The following is a 16,525-nucleotide window of genomic DNA, read 5'->3' on the forward strand; positions in this document are numbered from 1 at the left end:
ACCATGGCAGCCATCTGGGGAGTGAACCAGCAGATGGAAGACCTCTCTCTCTCTCTCTCTCTCTCTGCCTCTGCCTCTCCGTAACGCTGCCTTTCAAATAAATAAATCTTAAAAAAAAAAAAAAAAAAAAAAAGTGGGGCAGCCGGGACTCGAACCTGCATCCCAGTGGCCCTACCTGCTCTGCCACAGCGCTGGCCCTGATTAGTTGAATTTCGAGTCCCACCTGCAGCTGCCCTGGCAGGGCCGGACCCGGAGATTCCGCGGTGTTCCACGGCCAGGCGGGCAGACCCTTCCCACCCTGCCTCACACCGTCGGTCACAAGGGTGCCACCTGGCTGGGTGCTGCCCAGGCCCTGTTCTACACCCGAGGCCCAGAGAGGTTGAGTAACTTGCCTGGGACACGCAGCTGGGGACAGATGGAGTGGGACCCAGGGCTGCCGCCCCCAGCACGCGCGTGTCTGCTCGCTCCCAGTGGCCTGGGAGGGGCAGGGCGGGCGGGGACCTGGGCTCCGCCTCCGCAGACCCTGGGCTCCCAGGCCTCGGAGAAGCGCGGGGCCCCAACGCCGCTCCCTTCCCGTTCGCCCTCACAGGCCTTCTACTACGACCTGGACAAGGTGAGCGAGACCCCGAGGGGGCGGGGCCTGGGCACTCAGTCCTCTGGGCTGCCCCGCGGGGGGCCCCCTGCGCCTCCTCTCCAGCTTTCAAGTGGGCTCAGCTGTCTGGGGGTGGCGAGGGCTGCCTGGCACCGAGCCCGGAGGGGGCAGGGCGCCGCGGCTTCCTCTAAATGCACTTTCCTCGCTGTGCGTGGGGAAGCACACGCGCTCCGTGGAGAGGCACATTCGGAAGGTGGAGTTTCACATCAGCAAGGTCAGGCGCGGGGGCGGGGCCGCTGGGGCGGGGCCGTCGGGCGCTGGGGGTGGGGCTGCTGGGGGCGGGGCCTCCGGGCGCTGGGGGCGGGGCGGGAGGCCGCTCCCGACTGCAAGCGACCCCCAGCCTCGGGCCAGGCGGGACTGAGAGTTGGTCCAGAGAGACCTCATGCTTAATTCTAGAAGGCTGGAGAGGCTGAGTCCACCCACCCCATTATACAGACAGGAAAGTAGAGGCCGAATAAGGATTTTCCAGGGCCACATGCCAAGTCCCTTTAGCCTGGTGGTGCACAAAGCCTTGCACCCCCTTGCTTTACCCCAGTCCCCTTAGGCGGCCCCGTTGGCACAGCCCCACCCCCTGCCTTACGGTTGAAAAGCCAGGCTGAGAGGGAAGGAGCCCGCCCCGCCCGTTTGCTTAGTGCCCGCTGTGCACCTGCTGCGGGCGGGCTGCCGGGTGCTGGGGGACAGAGCGGCCCTGCCCCCATGCCACGCGGGCGCAGCCAGGGCTGGGCCGGGGCGGCTGCGCGGGCGGTGGTGCCCACGGGCTGCGTGCGGCGCAGGTGGACGAGCTCTACGAGGGCTACTGCATCCAGTGCCGCCTGCGCGAGGGCGCCTCCGCCATGCAGCGGGCCTTCTCCCGGTGCCCACCGAGCCGCGCCTCCCGCGAGAGCCTGCAGGAGCTGGGCCGCAGCCTGCACCAGTGCACCGAGGTGGGCGGGGGCCGGGCCTGGCCCGGGGGCTCCTGGGACCCGAGGAGGCTGATGTGGGGGGGGGGCTCCTGGGACCCTAGGAGGCAGACGCGGGGATGGTGCACCCCCAGCGCATAGCCCCTCCCCCCACTGCACGCAAGGACGTGTGACCCCCAGTGTGCGCCCCTCCCCCAGCGTATGCATGACCGCCCTCCTCCAGTGTGTGCCCCCCAGTCTGTGCGGGGTGCGTGCACCCCCAGCGCGTGCCCTACCCCTGCGCGCCGGCCTGGCTGATCCGCCTGCTGGGGCTTCGCAGGACATGTGGGTCATCGAGGGCGCCCTGGAGCTCCACCTGGGCGACTTCCACGTCAGGATGAAGGGTAAGGCCCTGGCGAGCGTGCGTGGGGCTGGGGGCTCTGAGCCTGCTGCGGGGGTAGGGAGAGCTGGCCGGGACCCCAGAGTCCAGGGCAGCCCTGGCCTTCACGCTGGGTGGCCTGTGGCCTCCAGGAAGCCGCGGTCTCTGAGCCGGAAGCCGAGTGAGCCTCGCTTTGGGGCACCCGTGGGGACCTGTGACCCCCACACAGGGGCAGAGCGGCTGTGTTTGTGTTCCAGGCTTGGTGGGCTACGCACGCCTCTGTCCCGGAGACCAGTACGAGGTAGGGCCGCCCTCGGTGGGGAGGAGGGGTCTGACCTCAGGGTCAGGGGCCGACCTGGCAGGTGGGGGGTGGCTGATGCAGCCCCTGGCCCGCAGGTGCTCATGCGCCTGGGCCGCCAGCGCTGGAAGCTGAAGGGCCGGATCGAGTCGGACGACAGCCAGACCTGGGACGAGGAGGAGAAGACGTTTGTGCCCACCCTGCACGAGAACTTGGAGATCAAGGTCAGGGGTGGGGCCTGGGCGGAGCCAGAGCCCCCCCCCCGGGGGTGCTTGCCTCAGGGTCACCTCTGACCTCTGACCCCCACCGCCCAGGTGACCGAGCTGCGGGGCCTGAGCTCGCTGACGGTGGGCGCTGTGACGTGTGACATCGTTGACTTCTTCTGCACGCGGCCGCAGCTCGTGGTGGTGGACGTCACAGAGCTGGGCACCATCAAGCTGCAGCTGGAGGTGCAGTGGAGGTGAGGGCGGCGCCGGCCACGCTGGGGCCCTGGTCGCCTGCCACTGCCGCTGCCACCTGGCTTTGTGGCTCTGCGTCCGTGCCCACCTTGGAGCCCCCCCCACCATGCCAGCTGCCCAGGGGGAGGGTGGAGGGCCTGACCACACCCTGGGCCTGGCCCGAAGTGGGGACCTGGGGTCCCTGCCATCAGCCATCTTGGGCTCTCCTCAGCTCCCAGCCCACACGCCCACGCCCTCCGAGTTGTGATTTTTTTTTTTTTGGACAGGCAGAGTTAGACAGAGAGAGAGAGAGACAGAAAGGTCTTCCTTCCGTTGGTTCACCCTCCTCTGGGCCCGCCAGTCGCAGTCCCTCCCTCCCTTGGGGTCTCCGGAGCAGCCGCTGTCTCCCCCGTGAGCTGGGTGGGTTTGGGCGCCAGAGCCGGAAGCTGCGGGGCCGAGCCAGCCTCTTGCCCGAGGTCGTCTATTGACTTGGGAGCCCCATGCGTGTGCAGGGCCGTGGGCCACGCAGCAGCCTCCGCCCCGGGGTCAGGCCACTCCAAGGACCCGTGCTCCTGCTGGCCTGCAGAGCGCCCCCTCCCCCCCCCCCCCCGCAGGCAGGACGGTGTCCGGAGGAGGTGCCCCGGAGTGCTGCTCCTCGGGCCCTTGTGGTCAGGCTGGACCAGGTCACTTCGCGCCAGGCCTCCGTGCAGATGTGTGCCCGCACTGGGGGAGGCCCTGAGGGCGCCCTGGGACCGTGGTGGCCCCGTCCCCGCCTGTGCCCTCGGGGTCAGTGGGGTCAGTGGCATTTGCAGAGTGGGCTGGGGGCTGACAGTGACGTAGGGCTGAGTGCCTGCTGTCCCCACTGGGGGACCCCGCGGTGGCTTGAGCCAGCTGCTCGGTGCTGGGCACCTTCCCGTCCTCCCGGGAGCCACCCCTGCCAAAGCGCTTACCCTCAGGGCACCTGTGGGCACCCGGTCAGGTGGAGGCACACGCTCCCCGCCCATAGGTGCCCCCGTGCCCACGGTCCCCAACACCACTGCCTGCTCTCCCCTCCAGCCCACTGGACTCCGAGAGCCTCCTGGTGTCGCCCAGCCTCCCGGCCAAGGCTTCTGTGGGCAGCAGGAAGGGTTCCTTGTACACCTGGACCCCCCCGAGCACCCCCAGCTTCCGGGAGAGGTACTGCCTGGTGAGTGAGCGGGCGGGGACGCGATGGGGGTCTGGGGTGGCTGAGCCGCCAGCCGGGCGCTCATGCTGGGCGTGTGCCGGGCGCTTTTCTGTATGCTTTCCCTCCTGTGCTGCTTCCTCCTGGGGGCCTCCAGGATTACCATTGGCTGTTCCTCTGAGCGCCTGGAACCGTGCTCCTCGATGACCACACCCCCACGGCCGGCCATGGCCTTGGCCTCTTTCCCTGTTCCAGATTCACTGTGTCCCCAGTGGCGCTTGCCATGGTGTGCACGACACACCTCTTTCCAAGGTCCCCTCAGAGCCGCGAACGCTCCGTGCCAGCTGCGGGCCCACGCGTGTCCCCTCCGTCCTCCATGCCACGGTGGCCTTTTGCGCCCGGCCGCATGTTTGCAGGGGGAGGGGCCTTGGGCTCCTGCTCCCGCCCATGGTGGCCCGCGTGCGGCCGCGCCAGGCTGTGTTCACTGTGTGAGCGAGAAAGCTGCCTGCCCGCGTGCTCACAGCAGGTGCCCCAGCGGGGTCCTGGCACTCCGGGGAGCTCGGGGAGCGGCGGCGCTCGGATCCCAAACCCAGGGTGCTCGCGGAGCCCCACCCGGAAAAAGCTGCAGTCGGGCCTCCACACCCCGCCCACTCCCCACCCCCAGGCATTCTGGGTTCAGAGTGGCAGGGGCGCGGGCAGCAGGTGGCTGTGACCGGGGCCTACGCCGGGTTGACAATCACATGAAACGTGTGACATCAGCACCTCCCGGCGCCGCCTCACCTGAGAACCCAGCCTGTCCACGTGGGTGGCGCGGGCCCTGCTGGGGCTGGGAGCCCTGGGCGCCGCGTCCCCAGCCTGCGGGGCCTTCCCGCCCTCACCCTCGGCTGCGCGCTGCCAAAGGGGCTGGGATTCTTTCCCCTCCGCTGACGTTTCCACTACGCTCGGCCCCTCTGAGCTGGGACTGGGAATCGGCACGTGGAGGCGCCCGTGTGGGTGGGGAGGAGCCCCAGGAGCAGGGACGAAACCAAGGTCCTCCCGTGCAGTCCGGGAGCGGGGTGACACGGCTCCTGTCACCTGGGGGGAGGGTGGCTTCCGTGAGCTGGCGCCTTGGAGGGAGAGGACGTCTGTGCGATAATCCACTCTTGCTGCCCTGCATCATTCATTCACTTCACTCATTCAAACTGCAAGCCAGGCTCTGCTCTGTGCGCAGTGAGGGCTGTGCAAATCAGACCCACACAGCCGGCCTGCGGGGCGCAAGGAAGGAGAGTGGGAGGCGAGGGGCTTGGGGAAGGACCCAAGGAGGGGAAGGCACAGGCCACTGAGGCACACGGGACTCGGGGTTGTCGGCAGAGAGCAGCCAGTGCAAAGGTCCTGAGGCAGGAATGTGTGAGCGAGCCCCGAGGGAGTGGGAAGGGGCACGCAGCCACTGAGGCCGGGCAGGGGTGAGCTGGGCTGACGGGGTCCTCTCGGCACCCCTGGGGTGCTGGTTGCCTGAGCAGAGCTGAGAAGGTGGGCGTCTGGGAGAGCAGCCCTCCTGGGTCTCGCCGTGGTCCCTGGGGCGGCTGGCGAGGCCCTCGCGCTCCCTCTCTCCAGTCTGTGCTACAGCCCTCGCTGTCGGCCCGGCCGAGGCCGCCATCCATCCTCAGCTTCCCGTCCGACAGCGACCTGCGGGGCCCCGGCTCGTGGGGCCGGAGCCAGGAGCTGCCCGAGATGGACTCTTTCAGCTCCGAGGACCCCCGGGACACCGAGACCAGCACATCGGCGTCCACCTCGGACGTGGGCTTCCTGCCCTTGGCCATCGGCACCCCCGCCTCGGTGCAGGAGGAGGGCCCCCCGCCCCCGGGTCTCCACCTGGAGCAGCTGGACTGGAGGAACTTGGGCGGGGACAGCCCTGACCTGCCCTGGGGCTCCCCGGACCACCCTGGCACAGCCCCGTGTCGCCAGGAAGGCCGGGCCGAAGGGGAAGCCGGGGTCGGAGACGAGGGGCCCGGCCTGGCCCTGGCCGAGCCGCTGCAGGAGGTCCTGGCCTTGCTGAGCGCCGTGGGCCCCGCCCAGCCGCAGCTCCGGGAGCTGGAGCGCCAGGTCCTTGGCTTCCAGGACCGGCTGAAGGTACGAGCAGCCCCGCTGCGCCCAGCTGATGGAGGGGGGCTGGGGCTGGCGTCCGCGCCTCAGCCCTGTGTCTCCTTACCTGTCCAGTGGGGGTGACACGGGGCTCATCGGGCTGGGAGGAGGAGGGGCCGAGGCAGCCTGGGCTCGCGGTGACAACTCGCTCCGCCTCCAGCCCCAGCCCGGCTCCATCTCACTCACAGCGCCGGCCCCAGGGAAGGGGTGGCGGCAGCGCTCAGATCCCTAACCCAGGGTGCTCGCGGAGCCCCACCCGGAAAAAGCTGCAGTCGGGCCTCCACACCCCGCCCACTCCCCACCCCCAGGCATTCTGGGTCCACAGAGTAGCAGGGGCGTGGGCAGCAGGTGGCTGTGACCGGGGCCTACGCCGGGTTGACGATCACATGAAACGTGTGACATCGGCACCTCCCGGCGCCGCCTCACCTGAGAACCCAGCCTGGTCCCCGTGGGTGGCGCGGGCCCTGCTGGGGCTGGGAGCCCTGGGCGCCGCGTCCCCAGCCTGCGGGGCCTTCCCGCCCTCACCCTCGGCTGCGCGCTGCCAAGGGGGCTGGGATTCTCTTTCCCCTCCGCTAACTTTTCCACTACGCTCGGTCCCATTATTGCTGTGGTCTTTATGCCTGAAAGTTGCAAGGAAAATTTTTAAGTACTGACATCAGGGCTGGCTGGTGTCGCGGTGCAGCGGGTAAAGCTGCCACCTGGGAGCCGGCATTCCATACAGGTGCCGGTTCGAGTCCTGGCTGCTCCACTTCTGATCCAGCTCTCTGCTATGGCCTGGGAAAACAGAGGAAAATGACCCAAGTGCTTGGGCCCCTGCACCCATGTGGGAGACCCTGGGGTGCTGGTTGCCTGAGCAGAGCTGAGAAGGTGGGTGTCTGGGAGAGCAGCCCTCCTGCAGGAGAGCAGAGCTCCTGGCTCTGCCTGGCCCAGCCCTGCTGTTGCGACCATCTGGGGAGTGAACCAGCAGATGGAGGTCTCTCTGTCTCTGTCTTTCAAATGAATAAATAAATCTTAAATATTATCTTGTTGGGGTATTTTGAAAAGATTTATTTGAAAAGCAGGGAATTTATGTATTTGAAAGAGAGGGAAAGAGAGGTCTTCGTCCTCTGGTTCACTCCCCGAGTGGCTGCGATGGTCAGGGCTGGGTGGGGCCGAAGCCGGGAGCCAGGAGCTTCCTCTGGGTCTCCCACGTGGGTGCAGCGGCCCAGGCACTCGGGCCATCTTTCCGATAAATAAAATCAATAAAAATGGTTCTAAGTCATGCTTTCCAGTTTGACGTTCTAAGGAGAAATCACGCAGACATTTGCATGTCAGTGTACACAAACGTGTGAGCGTACGGGAGTCTGCACGCACGTGTGAGGTACAGGCGTGCGCGTGGACGGGAGTCTGCACGCACGTGTGAGGTACGGGCGTGCGCGTGGGCGGGAGTCCGCACGCACGTGTGAGGTACGGGCGTGCGCGTGGACGGGAGTCTGCACGCACGTGTGAGGTACGGGCGTGCGCGTGGGCGGGAGTCTGCACGCACGTGTGAGGTACGGGTGTGAGAGCATGTGAGTGCGCGTGTGCACATGTCTGTACAGGTGTGAGTGTACAGGTGTGCGAGTGTACAGGTGTGCGTGGGAGTACAGGCGAGTGAGTGCACAGGAGTCTGTGCACACACACACGCACACACACGCACACACACGCAGCGATCCTCTTCACTCGGGAGGGCTCTGTGTTTTCCAAGGCGCTGTCCTGCCGCAGTCCCTCCTTAGCCCCAAACCAAGGCTGCAGGCTGGTTCACGGTCACTTCCGGGGCCATGCAGCGCGGCACAGAGCGCGATGGCCTAATGGGGGCGGGTCCTCTCGGGCCTGGTCCCTCATCGGGCTGTGCTGTCCGAGTCGCTGCGTAGGCGGCCCCAGTGCAGAGCCTCCGCGTGGGCTGGGGTTCCAAGAGCCAGGGCTGTGCTGTTCCTTAGGAAATGTGGGCGTGGCTGGCGGTGCCTGGGCTGTCAGCGTGGAGCCACAATGTCCATCAAGCGTGCTGTCTTCACACACACAGGCTCTGCGCTGATTGGCTGAAGTGACCCCTGGTTCCAGACTTTTCCAGGCACCTAGCCCAGTATTTCCCCCGGGAGCCACTATTTGCTAACTCAGGGTTTGGCTGGGACGTGTAGAACGTAGCTCCCTTGCCTTTCTTTTTTAAAGATTTATTTACTTGAAAGAGTTACAGAGAAAGAGAGAGATAGGAAAGAGAGGTCTTCCATCCACTGGTTTACTCCCCAGATGGCCGCAATGGCCAGAGCTGCATCCATCCAAAGCCAGGAGCTTCATCCGGGTCTCCCACATGGATTCAGGGACCCAAGCACTGGGGCCACCCTCCACTGCTTTCCTAGGCGCATTAGCAGAGAGCGGGACTGGCAGAGGAACAGCCGGGACTCGAACCGGTGCCCACATGGGATGCCGGCACTGAAGGTGGTGACTACCCGCTGTGCCCCAGCGCTGGCCCCAGCTCCCTGGCCTTTCAAGGATCAGCTGTGTGCACACGTATGCGTGTGTACATGTGTGCACACGCATGTTCACGTGCACGTTCGCTCTAGCGGGGAATGAGCCCTCTGCTCCTTGCCCCTCAAGCTTTCCTGTTTGGCTCAGTTTGTGTGGGGCAGGGCCTGGCCGTGCCAGGGTGGAGGCAGCAGGACAGACGCCGGGGAGGGCCCAGACGGCTGCCCAGCACCACCCCTGCTGGCCGGGCGGCTCGGCTCGGCTCAGCTCTGCTCGCCCCTCTCCCGGGGAGAACGGAGCCCTGGAATCCTCAGGCTCCTGGGAGCTTTGGAGCCTCCTGGAAGGTGTTCGGCCTGGCCGGGGCCGCATTGAAAACTAATCTGGAATTGGTCGTCGATGGTTCAAAGCTGGGGGGTTAAAGACAGGATGACGCCGCAGCCCGGGCCACGCCCAGAGGCAGCTGCAGGCTGGGGTGGAGCCGCAGCCCCTCCCCAGCCCTGCCCGGTCTGCTCACCTGTTCCCATTGCTCCTCCTGTCCCGGGGCAGGGGAGTCATCTGTGACCCTGGGGAGGCCTTCAGATCTGTCTCCCTCATGAGGTGTTCTTAAAAAAAGATTGATGGCCGGCGCCGCGGCTCACTAGGCTAATCCTCCGCCTGCGGCACTGGCACGCCGGGTTCTGTCCCAGTTGCTCCTCTTCCTGTCCAGCTCTCTGCTGTGTCCCGGGAAGGCAGTGGAGGATGGCCCAAGTCCTTGGGCCCTGCACCCCATGGGAGACCAGGAGAAGCACCTGGCTCCTGCCTTCGGATCAGCGCGGTGTGCCGGCCGCAGCGGCCATTGGGGGGGTGAACCAATGGCAAAAGGAAGACCTTTCTCTCTGTCTCTCTCTGTCCACTCTGCCTGTCAAAAAAATAAAGATTGAAAGGCAGAGAGCAAAGCTTCCATCTGCTGGCTTACTTTCCAAATGGCCACAATGGCCAGGGTTAAGCCAGGCCAGAGCCAGGAGCCAGGAGCTCCATTCTAGTCTCCCACGCGGGTGCAGGGGCCTGGGCACTTGGGCTGTCCTCCGCTGCTTTCCCAGGTGCATCAGCAGGGAGCTGGATCAGAAGTGGAGCAGCTGGGACTCGAACCGGCACGCATAGGGGATGCCGGCACTGCCAGTGGCCCCGCTCCTTCGTGGTTTTGTTCCACGCCTTGTCACAGGCCACTCGCTGCCCTGACAGTGGGCCCTGGGGCCAGCAGCTGGGGCTATGCTGAGGGGCAGTGGCGGAAGTGGGAGGGGAAGACCCTAGCGGGGGTCCTAGCTGGGGGTGGGGGCGCCCAGTGCCGCGCTCAGGCCCGGCCGCCCCGTCCACAGCCCCGCGGAGGCCGGCGGGAGGAGCACGCCTCGGACGAGAGCCTGACCAAGTACATCCTGGACAGCTTCGCCTTCCTCAACTCCCACTTCGCCTCGGAGCAGCTGTCCCTGGCCGCAGGCTCCCGGGGTCCCCGGTGAGTGCACCCCAGCTGGGACCCTCTGGGGGGGCCCTTTGTCCCTGCTTCCTTCCGGTCTGTCTCTCCCACTGCCCTTGGCCTGATTCCTTTGTGCGCACTCCACCCCAGTCTGCCCCAGCCCGCCCACTGCTGGCCCCAGAGCAGGTGGCAGTAACCACGGAGTGAGCGAGGGTGTCCCTGTGGCCCTGAGCCTTCCGCTGGAAGGATGGCTCCCAGATGAGGGCGGGGCCCACAGACGACCCGCGCCCACCTCCGCCGCTAGCCACAGTGTGGCCCACACTGACGGCACCGCCTCCCTCCCCAGCTGTGCAGCTGCCCCGGCCCCCAGCACGGCGGCCAGGGCCTTCTCCCGCACCCAGAGCTCAGCACAATGTCAAGTCCAAACCATGCCCGTGAGGGCTGAGGACGAGCTGGGCCCGGGCACCCTCACCCACGGTGTCCCGCTGACCTCTCAAGGCCCCACTTCACAGATGGGTCAGTTGAGGCTCTGGGACACATCTGAACCTGGCTTCCCGCTCTGAATCGGGCGCCCTGGAAAACTGCCGCCCACGTGGCCCCAGCCCCCGCGTGTCTTCTCCCGGCTCTAACGCCACCTCCTGGGAGCTGGAGGGACCCCCTGAGCTACCCCCAGAGGGAGCTGAGCTGCTGACCAGAGCGGTCACCCTGTTCTCCCCAATCCAACCCACCAGGGACCGGACCTCACCGCCGCCGTCGCCACCACTGTCCCAGGAGCTGACGGCCGGGGCCCCAGAGCTGGACGAGCTGCTGGCTGTGCACCTGCGCGTGTGCAGAGCTGTGCTGCAGGTGGCTGAGGCCTGGTGGGGGGCGGGGGTGGGTCCGTGTGCCTGGCTGAGGGCCCATCCTGAAGCTGGAGGGGAGCCTGGGACGGGGTGAGGCCTGTGCCCCCAGAGCTGCTGGGAGTGGGGTCCCTCCGCGGAGGGTGAGGGCTGGGCCAGGGTGAGCAGCTCTCACTTGAAAGATGCCAGAGCCCCAGTCCACACTGGCTCAGCACAGGGCACTGAACAGCTCAGAGGCGGGCTTCAGGCCCGGCTGGCTCCAGGGCTTCGGCTGCTGGGGGTGGGGCTGGGGTGTCTCTTCCTCTCTCGCCTCTGCTTTGCAGTTGGGTCGGCTTTGCTTTCAGGCCGGCCCCTTCTGGGGGGGGCAAGGGGCCCCTGGGGGTGCAGGGTGAAGCTGGGGAGCTGCCGCAGGGAGCGAGGGGCCGGGCAGGAGCCCCCGTCTCAACGGCTGCCCTCGGAGGGGCCAGTGCTCCACCCTAACCTGGCGCTCTGGGGCTGCTTCCAGAAACTGGCGGCCCCACATGTGCCGAGGCTGGTCCAGGAGCGCCTCCTGGAGGAGGCGGCGCAGCAGAAGCGGGTTCTGGAGACGCTGTCTGTGCTGGACTTCGAGAAGGCCGGCAGGGCGGCGTCCATCGAGGAGAGTAAGCACCCGTCCCTCCCTCCCTCCCTCCCTCCCCGGGTCAGCGGAGCGAGGGTGGTGGCAGTGGGGCCCAGGGAGCCTCGTCGTGTGCCAGGGTGAGGCAGAGGCTGGGCTGGGACCAGACACACCCACTGTGGGGAGTTGGGGGGACAGCCCTGGAGTTCACGGCACCTGTGCTCCGAGCCTCGGCTTCCCTATCTGTATGATGGGCAGCTACTGGTAGGGTTCAAGGAGGTGACCCCTAGGCCACACTCACGGTACCCAGTGTGCACCGCTGCCCACCCTTGGCCCCAGGACTCACAGGTTCCTGCTTCCTGGAAGGCAGTGGTGGCCCCCGGGGGGCGTGAGGGCCACAGGAGGTGACCAGGGCACGGTGCCTGGAGCCCGGGCTGCTCACCTGTATCCCGCGGGAGCCTAGGGAGGGAGAGCCCGCAGCTGCCGAGTCTCCTCTCGCTTCCCCGGGGGAGGGACATCCTGGGCCTCCTGTCCCCCCCACCCCGGCCACTCTGGTTGCTGACCCTGGGTCTCAGTCATCCCGCAGGCCGCGTGCAGGAAGGGGAGCCTGGAGCTGTGGAGGGGGTGCACGGGGCCCGGCGCGGTGCTGTCCTGCCCCGCCACGGTGCTGCTGAGCCAGCTCAAGAGGACGTTCCTGCACCGCGTCCGGGGGAAGCACCCGGGACAGCTGGAGATAGGTACTGCCCCCCCCGGCCCCGCCCCGCCCCGCCCCCACCGCCTCCGGGACTCGGACTCCAGGGCACGGAGAGGTGCCCAAGGCTGCGGAGTCGGGCCGGCCTGGGGCACTCGGAGGCCACGGGCAGCAGCCTTTCCCACCCTGGCCTTGGCCCCGCTGAGCCACTGGCACGGCCCAGGCCGACCTCCTCGTCTCACTGCCTCCCCCGTGTGGCCAGTGTGCCGCAGGCTCCTGGAGCAGGTGCTCAGCTGCAGCGGGCTGCTCCCGGGGGCCGGGCTCCCCGAAGAACAGACGGTCACTTGGTTCCAGTTCCTCAGCTACCTGCAGAGGCACAGCGTCTCCGACCTGGAGGGCCACTTGGCCCAGCTCACCAAGGAAGGTAGGGGCCGGCGGCCCAGTCCCCGGGGCGGAGGCTGAGCTTTTGTGCATTGCAGCGCTTGCTAGCGGCTCTCCTAGACCGGCCCTGGCGCTCCCTCGGCTTGTGCCGGGGTGTGCTCCGTGGCTGGGGCCGCCGCGCTGCCTGGCCCCGATCCGGGGAGACCCGGGCCCACTCTCCCCCGTCTCCTAGTCACACTCATCGAGGAGCTGCACGGTGGCGCACAGCTCAAGGCCGTCAGGAAGCTGCAGGGGAGGCGGCTGAGCCGGCTCCAGCCCCTGCCCCAGACCCTGGGAGCCTGGGCGCTGCTCCAGCTGGACGGGCCCCCGCGGGTGTGCAGGGCGGCCAGTGCGCGCCTGGCCGGTGCAGCCTGCAACTCCAGCTTCCGGGAGAAGGTAGGGCAGGGAAATGGGGGCCTGGGGTGGCACGGGGGAGGTGGGGAGGGCCCCCGTGTGACTGCATCCCAGTGTCCCTAGAGCCACACATCTGCTGGGTCCCAGGGCAGTCACTTGCACACTTTTAGAGGTGGGATGGTCACCCGCGTGTCTTCTCATCTAGTGCTTATGTCTGGCTCGTTAGGGACGCTGTGTTGGGTGCACCTGCTCTACCTTAGACGCTAGACTCGGGGAGGGGGGCTTTTCTGAAACATCAGACAAGAGCGTCTTTTGTCTTATCATCCGATGCCCGGCGCCTGGTGGTTAGGGATGACCTAGGCACCGACGTCCTTCCCGTGACTGTGGCCGCCTGGTCGAAGGCTTCCGGGCCGGATCCTGAGTTGCATTTGGGAAAAGGGAGGAAGAGCGCGGCTTGCGGTCGGCTCTGGGCGACAGGTGACCCCGGGGGCCGTGGATTCTGCTGCTCCCGCACAGCTCCGCCTCCCGCCTACCCCGCAGGCTCTGTTCTTCTACAGCCTCGCCCTGGCCGAGGGTGACGCGAAGCTGCAGCAGGCTGCGTGCCTGGCGCTCAAGCAGCTCAGGGTGAGTGCGCGAGCCCTCAGGCCACGACGCAGGGCCGGGCGACCCCACTGGGACCAAAGACCTGGGGCGCAGCAGGGTTAGGCAAGGAGCAACTTGGGAGACCCCCATCAGCGCTGGCCCAGGTCCCAGCTGCTCCACTTCCCATCCAGCTCCCTGCCCATGAACCTGGGAAAGCAGCGCAAGGTGGCTCAGGTGCCTGGTCCCTGCACCCACGTGGGAGACCCGGATGGAGTTCCAGGCTCCGGGCTCCAGCCAGGCCCAGCCCCGGCTGTGGCGGCCTTTGGGGAGAAAACCAGCGATCTATCACTTCGCTTTTTAAATAAGCAAATATTAAAAAGCACCTCCCCCAGCACCTAGCAGGTGGTTTTAGAGGTGCAGTTGGGCTGCCCTGGAGGAACCCCCGACCGCGCCCCGAGCGGCCTCAGGGACTCGCTCCTGAGCCACAAGGAGCCTTCGAAAAGTTGGCGAAGACGTGCGTTTTGAAAAAGCTACACATGGGCTTTAACCTTTTCTCTATTTTTAAACAAAAACCACAGTTTAAAAAGTTTACTTGAAAAGCAGAGCCAGAGAGCTTCCAACTGCTGGTTCATTCCCCACACACCTGCAGCAGCCCGGGGGTTGGGGGGTGGGGGGGCAGGACTTCGGCGTAGGAGGGGGCCGGGCCCGCACACCGAAGCCATCGCCTGTGGCTCTCAGGGCGGGCGGCAGCTGGGGCTGGGGCCGAGTGCAGGCACAGATCGGTTCCGGCAGCCCACTGCTGCCCCAAGCGCGTGGCCCGGCTCTCTGTTGCTTGCGCGTTTGTGAGGGTTAAAGACAGCGGATCACAGTCGGCGTGGTCTGACGATGACGTAAGGGTTTCCTTCAGTTCCCTACGAAGGTCCATCCGGTGTAAACCCTGTCCCCTTGCTCACCTGTTCTCACGCCGCAGGAAGGGCGGGGTGTGCACCTATTTAAGGCATCGTGACGTCACTGTGCACAGAGCCCTTTGGAGCACATCTGCGGCCGGAGTTATTTCGCGGTGGGACCTCAGGGAGGGGGAACCGGAGCGTTTCTGAGACTCGATGCCCCCAGCCCCACTGCGTGCCCACCGCCGTGGAGGGACTTCGCCCCTGTACCTCGCGCTCACGCACGCTGGGAATCCTCACCTTAACCCTCCACTGCCCGCCGGCCAGACCAGAGCATTCGGTCCGGGTCACACTCACTTGGCGCGTCCGCTCATCCTTGGATGGACCGAGAGCACATTCTAGAACGCGTGGCTCGGCCCCGCCGAGGGCGCGGCTGTTTGGAGCGCAGGCTCAGGACGCAGGGCCCGAGGGATCGGGGCAGGGAGGCCCAGAAGGCAGCAGTCCCCTCCCGCCACGGGCCTGCGGATGGCACCAGTTGGTCCTGCTGGCGGCCTGGGTCATGGCAGGCATCTGATGGACGGACTGGGAGGCTACAGGAGAGAAAGGGGCACGCGTAGCTGCCCACCACCCCCAGCCTGGGCTGGGCCCGACGCCCCCTGCTGCTTACGGGGTTCCTCCCGCCCCAACAGGGCATTGAAAGCATCGATGAGCTCGCCCGCCTGTGCCAGTCGGAGCTGGAGGCCGTGCGCACGGCAGCCCGGGAAGCCACGCTGTCGTTCGGTAATGCGGGGTGGCAGAGGTCAGCCTGCGAGGCGGTGGGGCACTCGGGGCCCCGGCCTGGCAGGGAGCTGGCCCCCGCGTCTTCCAGCGCGCTGGCCTCTGTGGGAGCTTTCACTGTGGCCTTACAGTTTGCTGGGGTGGGGGGCTCAGTCCCTGCTCCCTCACGGGGACCCCGGGGGGAGCACCCGACACACGGCTTTCCCGTCTCAGGTGAGAGAGGCCGCCTGGCTTTTGAGAAGATGGACAAACTCCGCACGGAACAAGGGGCGGTCTCCTGCCAGGAGGTGGACGTTGAAATCACAGTATTTTAAAGCCGCGCACGGACATCCCAGCTGGAACTGAGGGGTGGGTGTGCGGCGGCCCCAGGCCCCACGAGCGGCTTCTGCACAGGAAGAAGGGGGGGCAGCACAGCGCCCAGGGGGCCGTGTGGCCGCTCTCGGGGCTCCGCTTCTGGCTCGAGAATGATCTTCAGCCTGATGCGGGGCTGGGCCAGGGCCAGGGCCAGGCACGTGAAGGCCTTGGATCACAGGTTCCGGGGCGCACGGAAGGAACCTGAGGCTGCCCCCTGCGTGCTGGGACCGGGGGTGGGGGGACAGCCAGCTGGCTGGGCATGGGGCGGCCCCAGTCACTTCAACAGCGGTCACCCCGGCAAGCTGGGGAAGAGGGGGGCTCCACAGCCACTTCCACAAGCTGCGCCCGGACGCTGGCGGCCGTGGCCATGTTTACAGCACAAGGACACCAGCCGAGGCGGCCGGGCCGCTGTGGGCCAGAGCCCCTTCGCCTTGGCCACACCAGTCAAGGTGGAATTCAACTTTTGAAACACGCCACCTTGGGGCCGGCTCCGTCTGCTGCGCCAGTGGCACTGGCGGACTCCAGGGAGGGCTTCGCTGCAGGGCACGTGGCTTTGGAGACAGGAAAGCCCCTGTCCGAGCTGCGTGTGGCAGGGGGCGAGACCACGGGCCCGGATGTTGCTGTCAACACCAGCACCAGAGGGCGCTGTGTAACTCCAGCCGCCTCCTGTCAACTGCCTGTCCGCCCTGGGCTTTTTGTTTAATTTAGTATTTGCCTTGTTTGTGTGATCCAATTACAACTATTTTAACGGCTACTTCACTTGACCCTGAGAGTAGACACTGTTTGCTTCATCAAGTCACCAGCTGGGGGCGTCCGCCCAGCTCTCCCGACCCCGCGGATGTGCAAGGACTCCCAGGGCCGTCACCCCCGCCCCATCGACTCTGCCCCAAAGCCACACACTGAGCTACTGTTGTTCACACTGGCATTCGAACTCCCCCTGGACACTTAGGTGCCATTTTTTATGCCCAGAACACGGAGGGAGATGGGCGCAGTGCCGCCCTCTGAGCCCCTGGCCTCCGGCAGTGCGGTGTGGCCATGGGGCTGCGGCTCGCCAGTCTTAGTCCCCAGGTTGAGGTTGGCACTATTAAGAATGTTCCTGGCCACAGCCACGGCCAGCTTTGAACCTGTCGGCAAGCCTTGAAGGAAAAGCGGGAATTCTCGGTCCTAC

The 16,525-nt window shown here is 66.5% G+C and overlaps 1 protein-coding gene across 9 annotated transcripts in view; it reads left to right on the top strand.

Annotated features, from left to right (window-relative positions):
- RIPOR3 (RIPOR family member 3) overlaps positions 1 to 16,121 on the top strand; it is a 59,812-nt gene extending 43,691 nt beyond the window's left edge. For 7 of the 9 annotated variants that reach the window (XM_051832621.3, XM_051832619.3, XM_051832622.3 and 4 more), the window contains 18 exons: positions 590 to 613; positions 813 to 866; positions 1,426 to 1,575; positions 1,871 to 1,934; positions 2,167 to 2,210; positions 2,306 to 2,431; positions 2,522 to 2,667; positions 3,701 to 3,830; positions 5,400 to 5,915; positions 9,764 to 9,897; positions 10,590 to 10,704; positions 11,203 to 11,338; positions 11,868 to 12,029; positions 12,246 to 12,407; positions 12,597 to 12,799; positions 13,298 to 13,381; positions 14,916 to 15,006; positions 15,217 to 16,121. In XM_051832621.3, the coding sequence (XP_051688581.3) occupies positions 590 to 613; positions 813 to 866; positions 1,426 to 1,575; positions 1,871 to 1,934; positions 2,167 to 2,210; positions 2,306 to 2,431; positions 2,522 to 2,667; positions 3,701 to 3,830; positions 5,400 to 5,915; positions 9,764 to 9,897; positions 10,590 to 10,704; positions 11,203 to 11,338; positions 11,868 to 12,029; positions 12,246 to 12,407; positions 12,597 to 12,799; positions 13,298 to 13,381; positions 14,916 to 15,006; positions 15,217 to 15,317 (2,442 nt within the window). In that variant the 3' untranslated portion in view covers positions 15,318 to 16,121. The remainder of the gene's footprint in view (positions 1 to 589; positions 614 to 812; positions 867 to 1,425; positions 1,576 to 1,870; positions 1,935 to 2,166; positions 2,211 to 2,305; positions 2,432 to 2,521; positions 2,668 to 3,700; positions 3,831 to 5,399; positions 5,916 to 9,763; positions 9,898 to 10,589; positions 10,705 to 11,202; positions 11,339 to 11,867; positions 12,030 to 12,245; positions 12,408 to 12,596; positions 12,800 to 13,297; positions 13,382 to 14,915; positions 15,007 to 15,216) is intronic. The other 2 variants (XR_016215784.1, XM_089307052.1) reach the window with 2 other exon arrangements.
- Positions 16,122 to 16,525: the final 404 nt, after the last annotated feature.

Source organism: Oryctolagus cuniculus, chromosome 11 (assembly GCF_051225735.1).
Source record: "Oryctolagus cuniculus isolate XC-2025 breed Fujian yellow rabbit chromosome 11, ASM5122573v1, whole genome shotgun sequence".
Lineage (NCBI taxonomy): Eukaryota > Metazoa > Chordata > Mammalia > Lagomorpha > Leporidae > Oryctolagus > Oryctolagus cuniculus.